The 24316-nt window shown below is 40.9% G+C and overlaps 2 protein-coding genes across 4 annotated transcripts; one reads left to right on the top strand and one right to left on the bottom strand.

Annotated features, from left to right (window-relative positions):
- Positions 1 to 98: 98 nt before the first annotated feature.
- On the bottom strand, positions 99 to 22957 carry LOC108016957 (uncharacterized). 3 transcript variants are annotated; one of them, XM_017083893.4, is made up of 3 exons: positions 22810 to 22957; positions 891 to 1188; positions 99 to 388 (listed from the first exon to the last, which is right to left on the bottom strand). In XM_017083893.4, the coding sequence occupies exons 2-3, from the start codon at positions 943 to 945 to the stop codon at positions 240 to 242; spliced, it is 204 nt and encodes a 67-aa protein (XP_016939382.1). In that variant the 5' UTR covers positions 946 to 1188; positions 22810 to 22957; the 3' UTR covers positions 99 to 239. The 3 variants fall into 3 exon arrangements, with proteins under 3 accessions (XP_016939382.1, XP_016939381.1, XP_065724267.1); XM_017083892.4 differs by having other exon boundaries at positions 22735 to 22956; XM_065868195.2 differs by having other exon boundaries at positions 22837 to 22924.
- On the top strand, positions 1352 to 7014 carry ENGase (cytosolic endo-beta-N-acetylglucosaminidase). Its single transcript, XM_017083890.4, has 4 exons — positions 1352 to 1738; positions 4289 to 4526; positions 4889 to 5206; positions 5704 to 7014. Exons 1-4 carry the CDS (start codon positions 1519 to 1521, stop codon positions 6887 to 6889), a joined length of 1962 nt encoding a protein of 653 aa, XP_016939379.2. The 5' UTR covers positions 1352 to 1518; the 3' UTR covers positions 6890 to 7014.
- Positions 22958 to 24316: the final 1359 nt, after the last annotated feature.

The raw sequence follows: 24316 nt of genomic DNA on the forward strand, positions 1-24316 counted from the left end.
CAGTTGCGTCAGCCCCAGCTGCGTGCGCCACAGATGTCAACCACAGTCCAATGCATGACGGTGACGTCGCCTCGTGATCCTGACGGCGCTCCTGCGGGATTTCCACGGGGTGGCACAGGTCCATCTTCCCCGCCCGACTTCCCAGCACCCTCCTCCATTGCGATGACCTGGTCCGGGGGAGTCCCCTGCTCCTGCTGCTCCTCCTGCTCCTCCGTCGTTTGGCAGGCCGCGTACAACAACTATGCGGTCACGTAGTACTCCCGCTGCCGCTTCTGGCACTTCTCGCGGGCAATGTAGCACAGGGCGATCGTGATCAGGAGCACTATGGTCACGCCCATCCCGATGCTCACCCACATGATCTCCTCGTTGATGCCCACGTACGAGCGTCCTGCCAAAAATACATTCATTTTAATAAATATTGTAGTAATCAATATTTAATATTACTTATGACTTTTAACTTATAGAAAAAAGTAGTAAGTCCATAAATATCATTGTCAATTTAAAAAGCTGCTTTTATTTATTTTAAATATGCAAATATTAAGCTAAATAGCTTGATAATATTCTTCTTGAGTAAAATATTTTAAAACAAATTGTTTTCTTTTTGAAATATCCTTTTGAATTTAAATTAAATATTAAAAACGACATTTTTGATTCATTGTGTGGATATTTATTTTTACCATTCCATTTTTTATCAGTGTTGCTACAATTATATGCTATATGACCATAAAAAATATTCTGAGAAAATAAAACAAAATGAAAATTGATTTCAGCTGTTATCGCTTTGTGTGCACTTGGTTGGGTTCAATTAAATTATTCAAATAGAATGGGCTGTGATAATGGTGATGTATTGAGGGCATCAAGGGATAAAACAAATGAATTGAAGAACTCACCATTGTAGTAGTGATTGGAGTAGCCGGCTTTGCCAGCCACTCGACCCGCTGGCATTTTGCGAAAAGTTCGGCCAACTAATAAATAAAAATGTGCGTTCCTTTTTTTTTCTCTTTTTTTCTTGGCTCGCTGGCCTAGAAAGTTTTACGAGTTATTTGTTGCTTTTGCAGCTTTTTCAAATAGTTCTACTTGTTTCCTCCTTCTGCTTCTTTTTCAATTTGTTTGCCCTTTTTTAATTACAATTTATGTGCTTTTGCCTGCATTCCGCATTTGTCAAGGTCGTTGGGTGGCGCCAGTTTCCTGCCATAAGGAAAGAAGGAAAATGAATAGGGGGTTATACCATTAATAAGACTTTTCCCAGATTTTTCCAAGCAATTTAAATTTGAATTCTCGCGGTTAACTTAGTGTTTTGCAACACTGCAGCGGTCAAGTCCCATTTTACCGTTTGAAATATTTTTGGTATATTTGACTCTGCGGTCACACTGGATAGTCAGCTGCTTGCAAACATAAATAATACATTTTGTCAATTTTTTGCCGGTGAATTCTTTGTTTTCCGGCTCAAAATTAATTGTTTAAAACAAAGAAATGGATAATTTAGAGTCTTAAAAAGTGGAAAGCACCAGCAAAGTGATGGAAAACAAGGAAATAGAGAGTGAAATCAACAAAACTACCGGCGTCGTCACTGAAGAAGAAGAAGAAGTGGAAGCGTCTCCCCATAAGAAGAAGAAGGTGGAGGAGGAGGAAGATGATAAAGCTGTGGTTGGGAGAGAGAAGAAAGACGAAGAGTGCGCCAGAGAGAAAGAGACAGCGAAACAACAAAAGTGCCAGGACAAAAACACCTGTAGCTGCCGTAAGTCCATCTCTCTCACACCCACACTTCACAATCGCATTACTTTTTTAAGATTAAATAGAAGAGATAAGAACCTTATCTTAAAAATTTCCTATTACTCAGTCTGTAATTAAGTTTATTGAATCTATTCAGTATTTACTTTTTATCGATTGAAATTAGAAAATTCTTTAGTTTTGAAGGTTGGAAATTTTTACTCACCTACAAACATGGAAGTTTTCTCTATAAACTAAGAATCAATCCCATACCATCTATAAATTTTATGACAAGCTGATTTACTAAGATTTTTAACGATCACCAGAAATCAAAAATTTGAAATTATTGCTATTTTATTATTACCACCAATGGTATGATACAGTTTGTAGTTTGTATATCTTGTTTAGTACCTTGGACCTACTTTGAAGAGAATTTGTAAGAAATGATTGAAGTGGATAGGATTGTGATATTTGAAAGATGCAGTTCTTTGAAGAGAAAATACATGCATTTCAACTATTTTAGTTTTTTTCGCATTCGAAATTCGCAATTCTATTCAAACTCATTTCACAAGGATAAATGCAATTTGGGGGCTACCACATCTTCTATTGATAGTGTCAATCAAGAATCGTTTAGGCAGACACCTTTCATTTCTCTCTTGCGGCACATCTGACCGAAGATAGTGTCCAAACATGTGGCTCATTCGTATGCAACGATTGTTCCTGGCCAGAATCCATATCCTGGCATCCGTGATAGATTAAAGTTACGCCCAGGCACAAATTGCATGAAAACGCCACGCCCTCCGCCCATTTCCCCCTGCCAACACTGCTTCAGTTGCAAAAAGTTTTGCCCAAACACACTGAGAAAAGCATTCTATCTCGTCCTAGTACTAGAATTCCATCTTCTTATTACTTATTCCTGTTTGAAATTTCATATTTGTCTGAGTTTACTGGTAGAGACTGAGCAGAGCTATTCCCTATGCTGCCGGCCGCTGTTTTAAATTGTAGTTAAATATATAGAACTTCAAAATTGCAGCCTCAAAAAGTCATGCATTTTTGCTCAAAGTTTAATACGTTTAATAACTCAAGGATGGCCTATTTTCTCGCAGTGCAGCAGCAAACACAACAGGAAGCGGTGCGTCCTTCCGCTTTCATTGCTGCACATTCACCGACTGCAACTGCAATCGAAATGAGTGCGAAGGTCGCTTTTGACCAGGCCCAAAGCCCAAAACCCGTTAGTGAAGTGGCTCTAACTCGGTCTCGACTTGAATAATTCATGCCCCAAAAATGGCAGACAACGAATGTAACGTACCAAAAATTGTGCAAAAAAGTTTCGAGTTTGTAAACTCATCTGCGATAAGGGCGATAACTGAGTCATTTTTCCAATTTTGCCGGGAAAACTTTAAAGGCAACTCCTAACTGCCTGGTAATGAAAATAAAGCGTTTGGTTTGGCCATTATTTAACCGCGCATTAAGTGCAGTTGACGTTGCCGTCGGCGATGGCTAATTGAAAAGCGCCAGCTGCAGCGAACGTGGGTTATCTTGACCCCCTTAACCCCCCAACGCCCCTGATTAACCGTCTGCTCAGGGGTATTCATCCTCATAGAGCCCCCTTCCTTTCTGGTGAGTTGCCGCTGTACAAGCTCATTAAGATTGCTAATTTTCCCCACTGTCTTCTGCCTGCAGGAAAATCGGAAAACGTGTGAATTACGTTCTGCTGACTGCAGAGTTTCCATATTTGTATAGGTTATTGATTTTGAAATTATTGCTTAATTAGGATCCTTGTGCCTGCTGTTTATTATGAGTTTCTATAGTTATGTAGTTTTGGGATTTAATCATCAACTCTTAATACTGGTTTAAAACTTTCAAAAGGGCCACTTATGTAGATAAATTAAATATTTTTATAAACATTTAAAAATAGTTTTAAACCTACTTTATGTATCCCTAAGTACATTGCATTTTATTAGTAGGAAACAAATGCATAACAGCTGCATGTAATCGCCATGGAATTTATCTGGCGGAAATAAAAACCAGCTCGAGAGCTTGACCATGACACATTCAGCGGGTTAAGTGCCGAGTGCGAAAATTGAAAAACTCTAAGTGTCCATCCGGAAAATTGTCAAAGGAAATGGGTGAAAATTGGCTGCCAAACAAAGACAAAAATGTTGAAGTATTTTTAAGCGGCACGGAAAGTCTGCCATTAATTATAAAGAGCTTAAACATACAATTTTAGTTTGCTTAAATATTATAAAAAAAGACTATGTTTATGGTATGTGGAATTTTTAAAAGTAAAGGGTAAGTTACATGAAATAACCGTTTCGGGTAACCAAATTAATTTGCAAATTAACAGCATATTTTTTTCTGTGTGGCTGGGCCTTCAGCCCACTCACTCCCACCCACCCATTGCCATTTGATAGCGAATTATCGGGAAAAACTAAACAAGAACACTTTGGGATTGTTGTAGAGTCGCACATTCTCATCCTCCATTCTCAACGGAACCCTCGAGCGGTTCGCATCCGCGGAAAGATCGTTAAAATAATGTCCGGACGGCGTCGGCTTTATATATCCCCCTCACTTGCAGCCCAACTGGAGGCGGAGGCCATCAAGGACAACCGCCAGCTGCTGGAGTTCCGGGTGCGGAGCAGGGACATCGACTGGCGCCACTATGTCCAGCCCCTGGACACCAAGATTCGATCGGGAGCGGTATACTTGGAGCGCCAGGCGGATTTCGTGGGCAGCCATCGGCGACCGGTGACCGAGGACAATCGCAGGGAACTGCTCGTCTGCCACGATATGATGGGCAACTACCTCGAGGATCGGTGAGTTATGAATCGGAAAAGTTACACAAAAATATAGGGATTACTTGGTATTCAAATAGATGGGTATACGCTAGCTTTACGTCTTTTGCCAAAGTAAAAACAAGAAGAAGTAGGAGTAGAAAAAAATATCTGCATTTATTAAAGACATAACATTAAATTCAGTTGACTTCTTTAATAAATGGCAATACCTATGTTATTAAGGAAGGTTACTTGATTTAATTGCAATGTTACCACCAAATGTCCTCTTCGACAATATCTAAAAAGGCAAAAAAAGCTTAAAACCCATAGCACAAACATTGTTTTTCAATCAATGTGGTTAAAGTTGGGATAATTAAGTTTCTAATTGTTTTTATCCTTTGCAGGCACTTTCACAGCTCGGAAAAGTACGACGACTATCGATTCGTGCACTGGTCAGCCGTGGATTACTTCTGTTACTTCAGCCACCAGTACGTGACCATTCCGCCCAGCGGTTGGCTGAACGCCGCCCATCGTCACGGTGTTCCCGTGGTGGGCACGTTCATCGTGGAGGCTCCGGGACTGCTGAACGAGGTCCTGGCCACCGAGGAAACCGTTTCGAGGACCGTGGAAGCCCTAACCCGCCTCTGCGAGCACTTCGGCTTCGAGGGATGGCTGGTCAACGTGGAGGTGACCGTTCCCCAGCGCAATATGCCCAATCTCTAGTGAGTACTTAAGGGCACTCCATCCCTAAAAGGGTGTTTTGTAGCCTTCTAAAAGTCCACAGCCAGCAGCTGTCAGTAAAAGTTGCAGGAAACAAATGTTTACATGAAATATTACTAGCTTGAAAACCCCATCATCTCTTTCGTAACAAATTTGGCTCAAAAGCGAACTTAAGTCGCATATCAACTGTCCAATTTATCAACAGCTTTTCCATTCATTCGATCACGAGCTGTCAAATATAAAACTGGCTTTTCCATTTTCACGCCGGATTGAAGTTGACTTATTGCACTTTGCCCAAGTCTAAGAGCCAATAACCTTTTTTGCACACAAATACTTTTGAATTTTATACAGACTTTAGAATACCTTTCCTATGACGAATAATCCAATTTGTAATATTTCTTAAATGAGCTTAGGAATATTATCCCTTTAAATTAATCATGAAGAAATACCCCACGACCACTTTCTGCCAATCCCATTAACCCGTTTCCATTTTCCCCAGCCGCTTTGTCCGGGAACTGACCGCCGCCACGGAGGCACGTGTGCCCCACGGACGTGTCTTTTGGTACGACAGCGTTTTGGAGAGCGGCGAACTGCTGTGGCAGAACGAGCTCAACTCCCGCAACGTGGAGTTTTTTCGGCGCAGTCACGGAACCCTGATAAACTACGCCTGGAACGAGGGCCACTTGGAGCGGAGTGCCGAGCACGCCAAGAGGGAGCAATCGCCCCGGCATCGCGTCTTCATGGGATTGGATGTGTTCGGAAGGAGTCGCAAAGGCGGTTTCCAGAGTCTGGAGACCATGGAGCACATAGCGAACAATGGCTTCTCGGCGGGCATCTTTGCACCTGGCTGGTCCTTTGAAACCCTCAGTCGCTTTGGGTACAATATCAAAAATCCACGCGGCGATGAGCAGGTGAACTCGGCCTTCTTGGCCAGAAACGAGGCGTGGTGGGCTCGCATTTGGCCCACTTTGGCCACACATCCGTACAGTTCGCTGCCGTTTTTCACGGACTTTTGCGTGGGTTCCGGGCGGGCGAGCTACGAGCGAGGATTCAGGATTGCTGGCGAGGATATGCCCTTCCTCAACCTGTCGCGGCAGTCGCTGCAGCCTTCGGTGCCGCTGGATAAGAATGCAGTGCATCATTTCGACGAGGCCTTCTCGGGCGGATGCTCTCTTCTGGTGACCAACTACGAACGGGCCTTCCGGCTCTTTGTCACGGATTTCGAACTGACCCGCGGTGTTCTGCTCCTGGGCTATGCCTATAAAATCAATGGCGATGACGTGGCCACCAACTTTGATTTGCTGGTGCGAGTGACTGCACTGAATAGGAACGATGCGGAGCTTTATCTGTTCTGCGGGAAATATGGCGGGTCAATTGTGGCTCCACAACGCTGCTATCTATCACCCTCACCCACCGATGGTGTTCTGCCCCGCGTCCATGCCAAACTGCCGCAGGACACCAGACTCCTGGCATCGGGCTGGCAGGTGCGTTACTACCTGGTCAAGTTCGATGGGCCCGTTAGGGTCCAGGATATTGGTGTGAAGTGCCAGCGGCCGGCGGAATCGAAAACGGAGGCTCAGTTGGGCGCCGTTTTTGTGGAGGCTCTGCCGCTGGAGGCTTTGACGGACACGCGGACAGACATCCCGGTCTACGGCAGGAACATGTGGGATGAGCAGCGCACTTAAAGCCCCAGTTGGTTAAATCAATTACCTTTTTTTTTTGATAATTTATAAGTGTATAAATGTTACACAAAAAACTTATTTCTTAATACGTAAATGTGTTCAAAGTAAAACCATATCAAAGCTGGAAATTCGTGTTTTCTTGTATGATAACTTTCTGAAACACAAGATATTTCGCATATCACCCTTTCAATGACTTACATTATTGATAGATAATACACTTTTCTTTGCTATTTTCATATCTGTAGAAAATATTTAAATCATCTTTGCACATTATGTTCGGCAGATTCCATTTTTTTTGGTGGCTCCATCGAGAGTCATTTATCAAGACCCATTCTTCCATTTGTGACGAGCTCGGGCGGGTGACTCACGCATCCTGTACCTTTTTCGGCCCCCTGTTTGTCAGAAATTGACTTTAATCGTTTAGTCACCGCTCCTGGCACTTGGCCACATCATTCAACTACACTTCACTTCACTTGGCTCCGCATCAGTTTCCCTCAAACTGGGCTTGGCTGGCTGCCAAGCTGTCTGGCCTTTAAAACGTGACTTTGAAACTGTGCCTTCTGACGGCTTTTCCTTTATTTTCATGGATATCAAAAATAATTTTGAAGGATATTATTTAAGGATTATTTACCTAAAATCCTATTTAGAAATCTTGTTTTCCTGATGTCTACATATCATTCTATTTTGTTGTATGTTTTGGTTTTCCAATAATATGTTTATTGTACTCATTGAATATGGTTTAATGAAAAGCTAATTAAGAGTGGTTTGTGTAGCCTGCATATGTATATTCAGTTTAATTTTAGCATTGTTGGCCAGTCTCCTATTAACAATTAATCGTACCAATTAGCATTTTTTTCAGATTCATGGTGATGCATTTAAAATGGTCTAATTTTTGTGGAGGCTTTGAATAAACAAGGCTGGGTACCAACTGTTATACTTTGTAAAAGGTTTTCAATTTAAAATGTATATTTATTCTGGAGCAGTACGTGACCAACTGACCGCAAAATTTGCATTTAAATTTGCTGCAATTTGAGCTCTAACACCTTTGGGGGACCCCGCACCCTCTTAACCTCTTAACCTTGGCTGGCAAATTTTTTGACACATTTAATGCAGATTTTCAGACGGCACACGCTGTTGACATCATTTGTGTTTGCATGACAGCATCTGCAATCCCCGACTTTTTCCCCAGTTTTATGCCATTTTATTTGTTTAGTTCTCCGCTTTCTGTTTAACTTTGGCTTTGGCCTTCCTCTTCAGCGAGGCTGCTTTGAATTTCCGCGCCTTTTTGGGGGCGCCGAAGCGGAAGTTAAAAAAAGGGGGGCATTTCCGGCCGAGCGGGGTGCCAAGTCATCGTGCTTGCTCCCTTTCATTGCGAACATTAGCCCCGTCGCTGTCGCTCCTGCAATCGCTATTTTGCCTCTCTTTCTCGGCCTGTCAGCTTATTGCAGAATTTATGTTCCAATGTCGCAATTAGCCACGCCCCCTCCGGCCCACGCCCATGGCAGGCGGGATAAAACCCTGCTACTGACCGCATTTCAAAGTGATTAGCGTCATCAGGCGGAATGCATTGATTTAGCTGCAGAACTTGCAGATGGCAATATGATGCGAAATGGGAGAGATGAAATCCAGATTAAACCCAGAAATCAGTGAAATGAGTGAGGTGCACTTTGAAAAAATAATCATTACGATCAGAGGGATCAGAGCCTAAAAATATTAATATTGATATTGTTATTATTTGTTAATTGAATGTATACAGTTAAATGTATATACCATACTCATTTATCTCATTTGAAAAGAAAACTCCCAAAAATTGTACTATTCATAACATATTCACATACATTTTTTACACAACAATATTGATTATTATTTAATTTGCTTAAAAGTTAACAACTAGGAAAAAAGGGTACCAAAAAATAAATGGTTATACAAAATATTTGATTAGCTAAAAAGGAAGAGTGGTGCTCAGTTGATTTTGCTTCTCGTGCATTTCAAAAGCCCTTTCAGTTGCAAAGCCAGATTCATCACTTCAAGCCCCTCAAAAATGACCCTTCCTCTTAAATTCTCCCAGTGGTTAGGGGCTCATATTTAAGCAATTTATTGCAACACAAACCCAGAAAAAATGGGGGAAAACCCAAACAAGCTCGGGGGCCTGACCTAGATACGGATTTTTGGTCCGAAAATTCCAGAACAGGTTGCCCAGCTGCCCTTTAATGTGGATTTTTTGGGCTGGCATTTTATGCATTTAAATGGAAATGTAAAATGTAAATGTAAATGGGAATTGAAATTGAAATTGAATATGCCAGCAGGTCGAGATGTGAATGTATCTGTCGGCCATTGTAACTCGAAAATGCAATTTGCGGTGGCCCAGGGGTCTCCGGCTTTTTGCCTTCTGATTTCTGATTTAACCCGAATTGCAAATGAGCCGGAATGAAAGATCACCATCGGTGTTAAAATATGCAAGCTCGCAAAATATTTTTAAACACACTTAACCTTGATTTGTTTTCACATTTGCAGAGGTTTTTTGGTGTAGAAACATACAGTTTTTAAAGTGATTTCAATTGTTGACAAGACTTACAATGTGCATTTATTTATGCTATATTAAATGGTTTCTACAGCTTTTTAAGACCAATAAAATCGATAAAAACGCAAAAGCAAAAAATTGGCCATCCTTGAAACAATAAAATATCCCATATACTTTTTTAATTCACTACGATTTCTGCAGATTTTAAGATGAATAAAATCGAACAAAAAAGGAAAAAGCAAACACTTGGCCATGCATGAAATAATAAAATATCCCTTATTCGCCATTTAAGTTTGTTTTTTGCCCGTGGGAAATGTCCCACCCTTTTTTCCCCCATTTGGCCAACAGTTTGAGCCACATTTCTCGGCGGAGCGTTTCAGCCTAATTGCCGTATCCGGTTGCAGATTGGCGGAAATGGAATTGTCGCTGGGCGAAATCAAATTAAAATCAAGTGTGTGGCGATATGCAATTTTAAATTACCTTCACGCACAGGAGATACCCCACCCGCCCCGTTTTTCATCGTGGGCGTGGCAGGCCTTCATTAATGTGGCCAGCACGGACACACACACACACTAATGAGTTTCCTCCGCAGCAGCAGCAGCATCAGCATAATTGAAAGCTTTAATTACGCCCACCGCCCCGCGACAAAGTGATCGAAACCACAGCCAAAACCCAAGCGAAACCCTGTCACTTCGTCCTTGAAACCCATCAAATTCCAATAATAATAGATGAGCCAATGTGTTAAGAATGTGTTAAGTTTAAGGGCGAAAATACCCTTTAAGCGGGAACATAATGCTCAAAAAATAAGTAAATAACCATATATTAAAAGTAAAGGGTTTTAATACCAACGCAGTAATTGATTAAATAATAGTTTATACAAACATAATAATTTATTTATGAATTTTTATACTTATATGTTGTGACTTAATGAGTACAAATTTATGATAAGCCCATGATTTATAATTTCCTTTTATAATTATCTCCAGCTTTACTATTTATTTACCTATTGCTTTATATGTCTTTCTTTATATGCTTTGTTTAAGATAATAATATTTTTTCTCTCCTTAATTTCCAGATTACCTGCAATTTGCATAATATTCTCAACTTGAGGTGAGTACAATATAATAGATTTCTGCTTTCGGAATGGGGATGTCGAGCTCAGCACATAAACCCTTCTGGCTGAAAGCCCGGCTGAAAACCAGCTAAACAATCGCTGCTAAATTTGCTCCCGGCTTTGGTTAATGGCTTTCAATTTGGCCACAACACCACTGCCACTCGGCTCAACATAATTTGGGTCAAAATGGTTTTTGCGTTTTGGCTTCTGGCCTTCTGGCGTTCTGGCGTTCTGGCCTTTGGAGCCATGCATCAAGTGTTGGACAGCACACAATGAATAGGAATTTATGTATACATATGTGTGTTCATTTATTGCCATGTTCGCCAACACGGTCTTCAATTTTCATTAGGCAGCACTGATTAAAGTCCTCAGCTTTAGATTCAGATCCATATCCATTTCAATCGGTGATGGCGGAGCGTGTAATAGATTTCCGCTGTGGCCACAAATCCACTGGCGAATTTATTAGGAAATTGGGTGAAAATGCGATTTAATGCAAGGCCGTCGCTCAGCCCATTTCTCCCGATTTTTCTCCTTTTCGTAGGCAGCAGAGCGTCAAATCCTTGAGGCCCGAGCTCCTTTTTTCCTCAGGATGTGTGCTTGGCTCTCGCGGCGCCTCATAACTTTTCCACATGGCCAACAAAAAAAGGGGGAAAAACAAACAAAACCGCACGAGACCAAAAAATATTTCGTCCCTTTATTTGGTTTTTACCATTTACTTCTCGAGTTTCTTCTTTTTTGCCTTTGCTAAATGGGGCTAAAATAGGGGAAAATGTGTGAGAATGCATTTGTGACTGGCTTAGATCTCCACATACTCTCTATACAGCAGTGGAAAAGTTCCGATTCGTTGGTAAATTAATTTAAGGAGAACGAGAAAAATTAATGTATGTAACAAAAGTCCAAAGAAATAAACACAGAATAAATACGGGAAGGTCTGGAAACAAAACAGCCCGTCAATAGGAACAATAACAGGATATTGAAAAGGATTTCTGGAGCATTTCCCTGTACACAGAAACTCATTTCTCTTGTTTGTCGTCGCCGCTTTGGCTAAACATTCATTATTTCGCCTCTGGTGAGACGACCATCCGTCCCGCATCCATCCGTTCTATCCGTATATCCGTATCTTCCGGATCTGCCGACTATATCTCGGCTATTGGGCAGCATACTTTCCTGACGCTGAGCAATTGTTTGCGTTTTCGCCTCCCACTCGGCAATCAGTTGGGCAAACAGCAAACAGCAGCAGGGGGTTATTATGGCTGGGCAAACAGATGGAAAATGCAACAGGCATAGCACCTTGGATTTGGAAGACTTTGTGATTGTGTTTGCTGAAATGGAATGCAAGTTCTCAAGTTGGATGCTTGGAAAACCATTAGGAAACCATTCGATCCTATGCCAGCTAGACCTTCAAATGAAACGTTTCCTATATGTTGCTGGGATATCTCCCTTAATCAAAGATATTTCTAGAACTAACCATGCAAATAAATATTGCAAGAAGAGCACATTTTTAGTCTAAACTTCTCCCCAGTTCCTTTCAAACTCTCCACAATGCATTCGCTTTTCCAGTCCAACTCAAACCGATTGCAAGCAGCTCAACGTCACTCAATAACATGTCATTTATCAGGCTGACAAAGAGTCTTAACTGCAGGGGAAATCAACCCCCTTCGCCAACCAACCCCTCGCCGCCCATGAATCACAGACTCTGCCGTCAAGATTTTCTTTTCACTCCTTTGCAATTTTTTCTCCTTCCTTAAATTGCTTCAGTTGATTACCAAATACCCTCACCCCATTAAAAGTAATTAATTGCGTTCGTTTAAAAGTATTTTACTGGCTGGAGAAAAGTTCTCGACCCTATAGGTTCTATATTTAGTCTTGAAAAATAATATTTATTCTGTGGCAGTGAGTAGCGAGATTGTCACAGTGGAAATACCCCTTTCTTAATTTTTAATGGCCCCATCAATTAATTTAACCATTTTAACTGGGGACAAACTTGGCTAAGATGGAGCTTGTTGGCCAAGTGATTTGCAGCCGTCGCACAGTTTGAGCAGCACTTTGACGTCAGTCGCTGTCCTTGTTGTTTGGCCATAAAAAGAAAACATCATCGGGGCAAGTTTCGCCAGCGCGAAAATGATGTGAAGTTTCCCCCACACAGCTTTTCCACTTTTCCGACTTTGTGTTGATGAGAAAAGGCAGGGAGAACACACATATACACAGGGATAAAAATAGGACAATATGTGCTGGGATTTTACAATCTGTTTAGTTCATAAATATTCTATCTTAATTTTATACCTTAGGGATCGGTTTTTAGCAATTTCATTTGATAATAGCTAGGTAGAAATATATCAACATTTTGAAGTACAAATATTCAAATAAAAATATTTACATCTTTTAGGCTTATAAAATTGAAGGAAAGAAGTCATAGTAAAAGTATCTTTAAGATTATTTTATAGAGTGCCCCATAAATACCAATTGAATAATTTTTTGAATATATTTTTCAACTATTTCTTTACTTTCTGTGCACATTGTGGAGCGGCGCGTGGAGTTGGTTTATTATAATGGGTTTGTTGTTTACGAGACACGCACTTTTTCATAATAGAAAACTAAAGTTGGCTGCTGTTATTTTTTGGGGAAGAGGCTGAGACCGTAACTGAAACGTTGCCATAAATACGGTCTCAAAGCGGCCAACTGCCAGATGTCTGGTCGGCTGGCCTATCTGTGTTTACGTATGTGTATATCCTGTATCCTGTCCTGGCAGCGGTTCCGACGTGACCGAGAGTCCTTCCATGTGGCAGCGACATATGCAAAGGCCGCATAAATCAAAGGATCTTTGGGCCCGAAAGGGCGGGGGCCGCGGGAATCACGCCCTGACACTGACTAACTGTCAGGAACCGATGCCAGGACATTGTTGCCAGGACGCCCCGATAGCAGCCACTTGCCGACTGCCAACTGCCAACTGGCTGTCCTGGACAAGGTCAAAGGGGTCTTTGCCAGCTGGTTTCTCCAGAAAAGCCGGTTAAAATGGGGCTAGCCGGAACTCAGGCGTTGAAGTTGAAGGCCATCGAGAATGCAACCGGAAGGATGATCCTGCATTTATGCTTAATCCGCTGGGACTTGCAGAAGGACCTCTTAGTTTAACTTAAGCACTTAATATTAAGCTGAAATTTTGGATTTATGTATGGGAACTTCCCGTGAATATTCCGTATTATTCCTCACTACGCTTAAGGACTTAATTCCTAATATTAAGCAGAAATTTCGGATTTATCTATGGGAATTTTTCGTGATATATATATTAATTCTCACTGCGCTTTAGGATTTAAATTCCTAACATTAAGAAGAATTTTCGGATTTATATAAGGGAATTTCCCGAGATATATATTCCCGCTTAGCTTAATCTACTGGAGATAGAAAAATTAGCTCTTAAGTTAATTTAAATAGTTAATATTAAGCAGAAATTTTGGATTTGTATAGGTGAAATTTCCGATTTATATATATTATTTCTCACTAAAGTTATTTGGCCAGTTCAATGTGGAAAACTCATTCTTTATTGGTTGTTTTCACCTGCAATTTGTAAAGATTTCTCACCTGAAGGCAAAGAAATTAGGCCAAATTGATGTCGCAGACAAACAACTTGTGTTGGCCAGCTATTGTTGACGGTTTACGCCTGACTGCTGGTGTCTATATCAATCGCAATTAAACAATAAGTAAGATGGTTTGGGTGCTGAGGCGTGTTTCCCGGTCTAAGCACTTTTCCGACTGCCAATCACCTGTTCAATGTGTCATCTCGAGTGACATTTTGCGGGTATGTGCGTTGAATAAAATATATTTGGCCAACGCCCATATTTACTGGCGACAATGCAGTTTTCCGCACTTTTCCCTCCGCTGTCTGTTTCAATTAAAATTTCCCTGCGGAACCCTGAAAAGTAGGCTATGTGGCGGCCAAGAGAGATAAAAAAAATTCATTTTCGCCAGCCAAAAATGAAACAAAACTTTTTAAGTGACATTTGCCAGCTCAGCGCCTTATTTTCTTAAAATATTTGCAACTTTTTGGCAAAAGTTTCACCCTTTGCCTTGGAACTTGCCAAGCGAACCTCGCTGCCTGCCGAAAAATAGAAAATGCGCTGAGATTTCCCATAAGAATGGACGCAAATCTCCAGCCCTTTCTTCGGAGCCGTTGTTACACTCCCCTAAATAATTTGAAGGGCTAACCCATATCAATTTCCTTTCCGAAATTTTGAAAATGCGCATTGTGTTTTAATTAACTTTCCAACTCGCACACACGCATATGTACACATGTGTTTGTTTGTGGGAAAATTGCATTTCCCTATTCCCCTTTCGCCATTTTCAACCTCTAAACAGTGATGCCAGAAAATAAGCTGGTTAACTTGCAAACTCTCTTCAAAGTTCTTTGAAATGACTTTTTGTTTTCAATTGTATTCCAAAATAAAGAGGTTGTATCACAAAATGGAAAAGTCATATCATATCATAGTCGTCAAATACAAAGAACAAAACTTTTAAAACAGAAAATTACCTTTTTTGGAAACTCTAATGTATTATTAATATAACTAATGTCCAATGCTATCTTATAGTTAAGACTTTAAGCAAAGAAAGGGATTACTATAGAGCAGCAATGGGCCTTAATAGATTTCTATAGGAACACCATAATAGACCATATAGGCATCTGAAATATGTTAACTATACCTATGGTAAATGCTAGAGGAGTTATGATATCTAGATTTTTTTATAATCACCCTTCGATTGGGAAGGTATAAGATATTAGGATACTTCAGATCTGCTACAGTCGGTTGTCATATTTATTTTGCGGTGAGGGATGTATAATATATTAGGACACTAAGGATCTGCTCGAATCGGCATCCCTGCCAAGGACCACGAAAATCGTTTTATTTCATTCCGGACTTGTGTACCGAAGTCGGTAATTACATTTATGCCCGCTGCGTGGACATCGTCCATGCCGGCTTATGATAACTGGACAGTAAGTTCCCAGCGGGACTGGATAATAATGCCCGTTGGCTGGGGGTTGGGAAGGGCTGGGAAGAACCCGAAATTAATTAGACAGATCCAGCAATGAATGTGGCAGTGAGCCGCTGCAGCTGCACTGCGAACTTTGGAAGTTCCGGCAGGGAACTTGGCCAAAACCAACAGCAAACTAACGGCCAGCGAAAGTTGCAAATGTCGCACCAACAATTCCACTGAATTATGCGGTAGTTTGGCAAGTGAATTATGAATTCTGAATGCAAAACTTCGACAAGAGCTTAACTATTTTTGGGGATTACTTGCGAAACGACAATAATTCCTAGAGACGTGTACGGAAAGTTAACAAACAAGTACTATGGATGATACACTGTGTGTTTTTCCATCTTCGCAAATACTATTCCTTAAAATGGAATTGATTTTGTAATAGTGCATAAATGAAATCTCCAGGAATGTGACTCTTGACAAATGATATACGTTATCTGCAAGTGGCCAACAATTTACAAATTTGAAAATAAATGCTTGTTTTAAGGACTGCGATTTGTTAGCTGTTACTGAGATCCCTGAAATGAATGCTTTCCCCTTTTTCTGGGGGGAGTTGAGTAATGAACTCCGCTCGAAAATCTAGCTAAAGAACTGCCGAAAGACGGTCGACAAACAATTAGCAGCCAAATGAATTGTAAGACTTGGATGGCAGGGTGAAAGTTTCGTTGGGAAGGGAACTTTTTGCGGCATTTTCAGCTTTTTCCGACACTTTGCAGGGGATTTGTGAAGAAAGCAGGTCTGTTGACGGCAAAACCAAGTACCTGCCACATTTTATGCATGTAAGCAGGTGACACCACCAGCAGTATAAACAAATTGCCAAGTTTTACACGAGTGGCGACAGGAACTTTGTGGTGCTACCCAAAAGGAGGTGAATTCTTTGACCTTTTGCATCGAGATTAGCTAATAAATATTCTATGTGAATTACTCCACAGTTGTATGAGAGTTTTGGAAAAAAACGTTGGATCCATTTACTTTATTTAAACGTTTAAAACCCAATAAGCGTGGCATAATTTATGTCTACAATTACCGAGTAACAGCAAACAAGCGCATATAAAATATATGTGGCTCGTTGGCTGACTGACCCAAATTTATTGGTAAGGGCTGAACAATTTGTGGGGTCAAATAAAAATGCCACTTAGTTTCCTGGGCACCCGAAAAATGCGAAACAAGTGTGTCCTTGTTTGGTCAGGACATATTTGGGATTTTCGGGACGATAAACAGGGGGCGTGGCAGTCGACAGATGTCATAATGAATAAATATTATTGCCAATTAATGTTTTGGCCAGCCTGATTTATGTCCCAATTAGCCAATAAAAGGGCCAAAGAGCAAATATGAATACAAATATATCTACATGTGTGGTGTACAAATTAGATATCTTTGTGAGTAATCTGTTGGCCAGGGTCAAAGGTTGCGATAAGCGTCTCAAGAGGTTTTCACTTTGTCTCACTTGGCTTTATTCCATTCGAGAACGACTGTATTTGTATCTCCCATCTTCCATAGCCACCTCCCCATCTAAATTCTCTGTCTGCACGGGGTCTTAACTGCTCGGCAATTGGGTCAAAATGTCGTTGGCTTACACACACACACACACACACACTTGGGTGTTCGTAATCTGCGTCTTTATCTGTTGGCTCGAAGGATACTGTTTGCTTTGAGATTCATACCGTTTGCCGACTCCTTCACAACTTTTTAGCCCACTTTCTGCAAATGATTCGCTTTTATTTCTGCCCGCTCTAAGCCCTCTCACTTGTGAATCTTTTATGGGTGCACTCTAAGATGAATTCATTCATTCATTGTTTCTATTAAATACTATGTAAGTTAAAACGAAAATATTTCGAATTCGGCCCACTTTCTGCAAATTATTCGCTTTTATTCCTCCCAGCTTTAGGCCCTCTCCCTTGTCGTGAATCTTTTATGGGTGCATTCTAAGTTATATTCATTCATTCACTGTTTATATTTGATACTACGTAAGCTATAAACGAAAATAGCTGGTATATTTACCAGAAATCCTTGTTTATTCTCCTGCCTTCCATCATTTTTACCCGTTTTGGCTTACACTTTTATTTTTTCTGAGAACTTAAAAGATATACCTTCCGCCGCTTTCAGACTCGACTATTATGCGTACTGTTGCTTTGGCCGCTGTCTAACGACGTCTCAAGTGCTAACAAAGCTGTCTAGAATCGCTGTCTGTCTCCCAAGCCAAGCCATTGTCAACGAACCTCCGGCAGCACTTTTCCATTTTCCACTTTCCATTTCCCGACCGCAGGTCCGCCCCCTGTTTATATTGTTCTGTTTTGCATTATCTGCAGGTTTCTGCACAGATGCCTCCGAATGCACGACTCAAACCCCATTATCCCCTCTTTTAATGTCGTATTTTCAGAGGCGTTGTTAGCAGGGGGCATTACAAATGAGGTACAAATATTTTCTTTTGTTCTTTATAATAATTAATTTTACAGAAATAAGCATTTTACAATTTCAACACTTAAGACATTAAATTAAAACCCCCTTCAGGCCCGACTCCCAAATCTAAACACCCCTTCGATGTCGTACGCGACATCCTTTTTATTGTTGCAACTGTTTACAAAGCGAAAAAGTTGCGGGCGAAATAAATTGCGGCTCGATAATAAAAGCTGGAAAATTGAGAAAATGGGAAAACCCAACACGTGTCGATTCGCAAAATCGCAAACTGTGAAAATTCGTCCGCCCCGAAAACCTTGACAACCCAAAACAGGGGCCTAGATACAAAAAAATACATAAAAAGGGGGAAACGATGTAAAGTTTGCCAAGCCGGTCCGAAGTTTTCTTTACGCAATCATCATAAATTAACGGCTCTCAACAAGTGGCAACAGAAATTGTGGAAAAAGGCGTGGAAAGTGTGGAAAAGAAAACTGAGTAGGTGAAACTTTTCCGAGAGCAGGGAAAAACACAACAGGCGGGGAAATCTCCACAGGCTGGTTTTCAGTCCTGAATCTTTGTATCCTTGTTCTTCACAGAGTTCCCTGCTCATGGAGCATATATGTGTGTGATCCTAACGACTGGCCACTTTTCGCAATTTTGTTTGACCATTTATGGATTAGGCTAGAATTTACAATGGTCCATGTTGACAATACACTGTGAAAAACATAAACGAAAAAATGGCTTATGATATATATAGAAGAGTTCATTTTTAGAGTACAATGTCTATGGAATTTAAATGCTCCATGTTAGAAAAACACTGTCAAAAACTTTTAATGAAAAAAATGTACAAATTGCTCATTATATATAATAATAGAGTATATTTTTAGAGAAGAATGTATTATAGGATACAGGATTATTGCTTAAAAAACTAATGATTTTAGACTTTTGATTTTTTTTAATGCTAAGACCAATTTCTTAATAACAAGTAGATCAATAGTCTTAGATTAAACATTTTAAAATGCATTTATGACCTGTATTGTGCAGCTTCTCTGGGTTATTCTGTGTGTGAAATTCGCTTTCAATTAAGGGACAGGACAGCAGCTTGTCCTCGCCGGCAGTTGCACGGCCAAATTATGTTCATGCATATTTAAAATACTTAATGAATTTCATGAAACTCGACGTTGTCTGTTCGAGTTTGACGAGTTACAGAATGTTTCGGCCAAAGAGGAGGGGGCATGGGCATGGGCGTGGGCGTGGGAAAGGGGACGAATAGTGGGGCAAGGACGCCCCACGCCTGTTGCTGTGGCGATGGCATAATTGAGGAAGCATGTACTCCACTTTGGGGAGTCTCTGGTGGTGAAAGTAATACAAATGGAGGGGAAGAAAGGGTAAACATTCTATAGTTCGCCTGCGATGGGAGAGCACTTTGGCCAACTATCTCCCAGGGCTCTTACATCCTTACATCCTTCGCTGATTGGGAAACAATCCACGAATGGCACACAATTAAGCGCAGGCAAAATGTAGTCTAATTTTGGGGGATCTCCCAGGGAAAAGCTCACTTTTTAGTTTCGGTTTTCCGCTGAATTTTCACGGCTCGCAATTAAAGCGGGGCGAAAGTGCGAACTACTTTCTGGGAAAAACGTGAGCAGTTTCTGTGTTAAATTACCTAAAAGGTAGATTTATTTTTGGGTTTCAAAAACCTATATTTCCAACGAAATTTTTACCATGGAAAAACAACTTTAAGCCACACAAAGGCAACGTTAACGTTAAAATCGCATGATAGACGTCGAGAAAAATCCGCCAAGGAATGGGAAGCATGCGACATTTAACCGTGAAAAGAGCGTAGGAAAAGCGAGGGAAATTCCTTGGTGGGGGCTTTTCCCTGCAAAGAATGGAATGAAGTCGCCCTTTGAGAAAAGCCCACCTTAGAGGGAAGAAAACAAAAAAAAAAGAATTGAGAAGAAGCGGAACAGGATAACTTGCCCCGCGGAAACTTCAATCAACTGAAGATTTCCCCCAGAAACTTTCAAATGACTGAAATGTGTCACCCTAGGGAGCCTAATTTTTTGCTCTTTTAAAAGGCAGTTGGAAAATTCAAACTAAAATTGCAATCAATCCACAGGGGAATGCAGAAAGTTTCCCAAAAAGGCATGCCATTTTTACATCCCAAAGGATTTTAGAGATTTCCATTTTCTATGGCATGATAAATATGTAAAATGCAGAATGATGACCACAAAACAATTAATAAATGTTCGCCACGTGGCAGTTCAATTTAATAATTGATTAAATAATGCTGCTTTTGAACTGCCAATATTTTCCCAAACCCCTCGAAAGCCCCCTTCACCCAAAAATAAATTGATTACCACCTGGCGAGCCCGACTGTCAGAAATTAAAAACGAATTGTTTTATTTTAATCCGCGATGTCGGGGAATTCGCCAGGCAATTGGCTGTGACTGGATCACCCCCCCAATCGCTTAACCCCCATTCTTAACCCATGATTCCCCAGAGAAGCCCCCAAAGATATGCAACAGTTAACAGTCCGACGTCTAATTTAATTGGCTTAGCCTGAGCTCCGGGCTTAGGGCTCTCGTCTTTGGGCTTTGGTCTTTGGACCCGGGGCTTTGGGGCTCCTCCACTTTACAGCGCTGACAACCGACTCGGGGCATTAACCTCCTGACGGCCAAGGGGGTTGCCATGCGCCTGGGTCGCCGGGAGCATCGTAAAACGCTGCGTATCAAATTATCGTTAGATTTATTGCCAGCCAGCCAGGCAGTTGCTCTCACTTTACATTTCTTTTTTATGACAGCAACCGAACAACAGAGAAAGTTGTTAGAAAAGTGTATGTTCTTGTATGGAAGGAGTGGCCGAATGACAGTTGGATTGCATAGCCCTCGATTTATGCGTTCTGGGGTTCGTGTTTATCCCACAGATACAGTTACTATATATCCGATAGCCGACAAGAGGTTTGTTGTCAATTCACTTCCCAACTGAACCAGAGATTTATTGAATCAGCAATTTTATATGCATAACTATGGAAAAAACGGATTCAAAAAGCCCGCACAAATTAATTAATGTACAACTAATTTAGTTCACATAAAATGTGTATTTTGAAAATGTAAACATTAATATTGTACACATTATCCTGCCACACTTTGATGAGATAGTTTTCATAGTTATATGCCAGTTAAAACAAAAGTTAATTGCTTGCAATTTAACTATGAAGTTGAGAGGTTGTGATTTTAAGAATGTTTTCTTTAACTCGACTTTGTTTAAGAGAACAGTAACAAGCTATGGTGGGTTTTAATTAAAGTTGATAATTATTTTCAATGAAGGGGTTTTAGCCCTGCAATAGGGACGAGATTCCATCGAATGATGGCCATTTTGCAGCCGATGCCATTGCAGTTTTCAATTATGCATGCGTTTCGACAGGTGGCGCCCTGAAACACTCGGCACGCGTCATGAATTTTTCATGATGTGGGCAACGCCTCTTCCTGCGATTTTCTGAATTTTCACCCAGCATTTTCCCCCTGAATTTCCCTTTACCATTGGCACACACGTTTAGCTGGCTGATACGGATGATTGGATCGACATTATGCAGTTCTTTCAATCCGGCATTGAAGCCAATCAGTCGACGGGGGCGGTGGGAGGCGTAATGGGCCGCGGGGGCGTGGCAGTTGCATTGTCAGCTGCATTGCAATTCACCTGGCTGATTACCAAAACGCTGACGGAGCCCCGACAGTTGTGAGCGGGAAATATGGGAAATATGAGAAAATGCAGCCATGTGGCTCAAATATTAAGTATACGACGTATGGGCCGCATGCCATTGTCTGTTCTGCATTATGGGAAGTGACAATGGAAATGGCATAGCTGGCATTCACAGATACTATATACCATTTGTTGTTCTTTGTACTCCTCTAAAATGCCAAGAATTCTTCATCATTTGTTCCTTTAATCCTTCATCGAGCACTTGTACTTCTCAAGTAAAATGCAGAACCTATTTATAGATATTTCACAGAGACAAAAACAAGCGACGTGTCTTTGCATAAATATTTAAACGGCTAGAACTTTCATATCAACTAGAAAATTGAATTGGAAAACAGTGTTCAATGTTCAGATTTATATTTAATTTCAATTTTATAACTTAAATTACTAACAGGTTTTGTGTTTGGAAAAATATTTAAAAATATGGGTAAATTCCCAGAAACTTTTTCTATTTATGTATTTATTCTCTGGTTAAAAGGCAATTATTAAATTCCCAGAAACTATTTCTGTTGTCGATGAGGCCCTGTTAGCATATTCATACGTCTGTTTCCTTGGGTTCTCCAATTCATTTACGTTTAATACCCCTTACTTAGTTACCAAACACTCAGCATTTTATGGCCCCGTTTTAGGTTTGGTTAGTAAATCCCGATTTTTGATTTGTGGTCACAAAAACTAGGCCCCAAATCCCCCGAACATATATCAAATGGCACTGTAATGACTGTGCCGGGCGTGTGCTGGCATAAGCCGAAGGCATTGCCACGATTAACCCACGCGCGATGGTAAAGTCCACAAAACTAAGACAGAACAGGCTAGGAAAATCATAAAAACGCCATATGCCGAGTGGAAATCTGTGTTGCAATAGTCCTTGTTTTTGGCTTTTTGTGCCCCACCGGGCAAATGGAGTGTAATGAAATGAAAGATTTATGTTAATGGCTTGCGGCAAGTGGGCCTAACCAAAACTATGTATGCTAAGCAGAGAGGCAATGTTTATAAATAATAAATCGAACGGGGATGACAATCGCTCACCTCCGAAGAGGCCAGACAACGCCTATCCTTCCGCACTTTCAAATTTTAAGCCCAAAGTTGGCGCACTTTCCGTACTTTCTGAGCTTTCCGTACTTTCCGTACCGGGCCGACGGGGCGTATGAGCGACGGCAGAGCGCAGATAACAGATATCAGGTACCAGAGGTGGGATATCAAGTAGCCGACTGCGGAGGCGACCTGCCACAAGGCGACACAAAAGCGAACTGAGGCGCCCATCCGGCGACTGTTGGCCGCCACGGCCACATGGCAGTGGAAATGATGCTGCCCGCACGAAGCCATGGAGCTCGGCTCCGGATGGCTCGGCATTTTGGATCTCCGAGCTGCAAAGGATGAGGGGGGGGGGGGTTCAAAGGAGCACACAGTCGCTGCAGGATATCCACCGGTTTGGCCACACATTCGCGGACGGAATATTCGAGCAGGTCCAAGGTAGCTCCTACAAAACGAGGGATTCAGGATTAAATTATAAATTAAATTTTGAGCCTCCTTAGGTTAAGAATTTAATGTTATTAAATCAAAGAAAAATGTAAAAAAAAGCTAGGCCCCTTCAAATTTCTTCCGAAATACTTAAACATCTCTTAAATAAATAAGTATAAAGGGAAGATACTTAATTTCAATTATAAAAACAACAATAGTTAGACGATAAGCTTTATCAAATAAACTTGTATAACCAAAAGATATAAAAAACAGTACAAAAATAGTTGTATATACAGTTTATTATTTAGCAAATTATTTAATATTTGTTTAATAATAAATTAACGATGAAAAAATCTTGCTATTGCTATTTATATATTACATTTGGTTTGACAACTTGAGCTGAAACTTCGTCTTAGACGTGAAAAGTGAAGAAGCTGAGACCCTTATTTAATTAATATATCTTCTACTTAATTCCTAAAGAAGCTTATATTGTAATCTTTCGGGATATATATTTTTAGATACCGTAGTTCGAATTTTTTTATCGGTACAGTAAGCCCCCCCTTTTAACCTGTACCACTTTTACGAGCACCTCTGTTCAAAGGCGTTGACTTGAGGCCTGTCTTTGGGCCAAGTCGACACCTGACCACAGCTCTTTCCTGGCAAAGTCCGGCTAATTACCCCGGTGTCCGGCCGTATTCGGTGGCACTTGGCGGCACGTTGGCCGTGTTCTTGTGGTCCTTTGGCCCCAGGAAAGCCACCATCTGCCGACCTTTCCCCCCGTTTGTTATCATTTGACACAAAGTCAACTTTCAGAGCCAGGCGAACTCAATTTGCACCTGGACAGGCCAGACACCTGTGCATATGAGTTTTTTACGTACTTACACTGGAAGAAAACCGGCTTAGGTTTTTATATTACAAAAAATAAATGTTGAAAATATTAAACGTAATGATATGCCACATTTTCATTTATTCACATGGGATTTTTAAGTTTTTAATCAAATGTGTTTTGATACAAAATCAGATAAATATAAATTCTATTTTTAATGAACCTGTATGAAACCCTTAAATGAAACTTGAAATATAATTTGAAAAATTGGTAAGTCAAGAATTTGACTGCCTTTTTTCGCGATGTATTTCTGGGTATACGTGT

Source organism: Drosophila suzukii, chromosome X (assembly GCF_043229965.1).
Source record: "Drosophila suzukii chromosome X, CBGP_Dsuzu_IsoJpt1.0, whole genome shotgun sequence".
NCBI lineage: Eukaryota > Metazoa > Arthropoda > Insecta > Diptera > Drosophilidae > Drosophila > Drosophila suzukii.

Coding starts and splice junctions, on each gene's coding strand:
- LOC108016957 (XM_017083893.4), bottom strand. CDS start 945: ATGCCAGCGGGTCGAGTGGCTGGCAAAGCCGGCTACTCCAATCACTAC. Junction 389..890: donor CTCCAATCACTACTACAATG/GTGAGTTCTTCA, acceptor TATTTTTGGCAG/GACGCTCGTACGTGGGCATC.
- ENGase (XM_017083890.4), top strand. CDS start 1,519: ATGGAAAACAAGGAAATAGAGAGTGAAATCAACAAAACTACCGGCGTC. Junction 1,739..4,288: donor CAAAAACACCTGTAGCTGCC/GTAAGTCCATCT, acceptor CCTCACTTGCAG/CCCAACTGGAGGCGGAGGCC. Junction 5,207..5,703: donor CGCAATATGCCCAATCTCTA/GTGAGTACTTAA, acceptor CATTTTCCCCAG/CCGCTTTGTCCGGGAACTGA.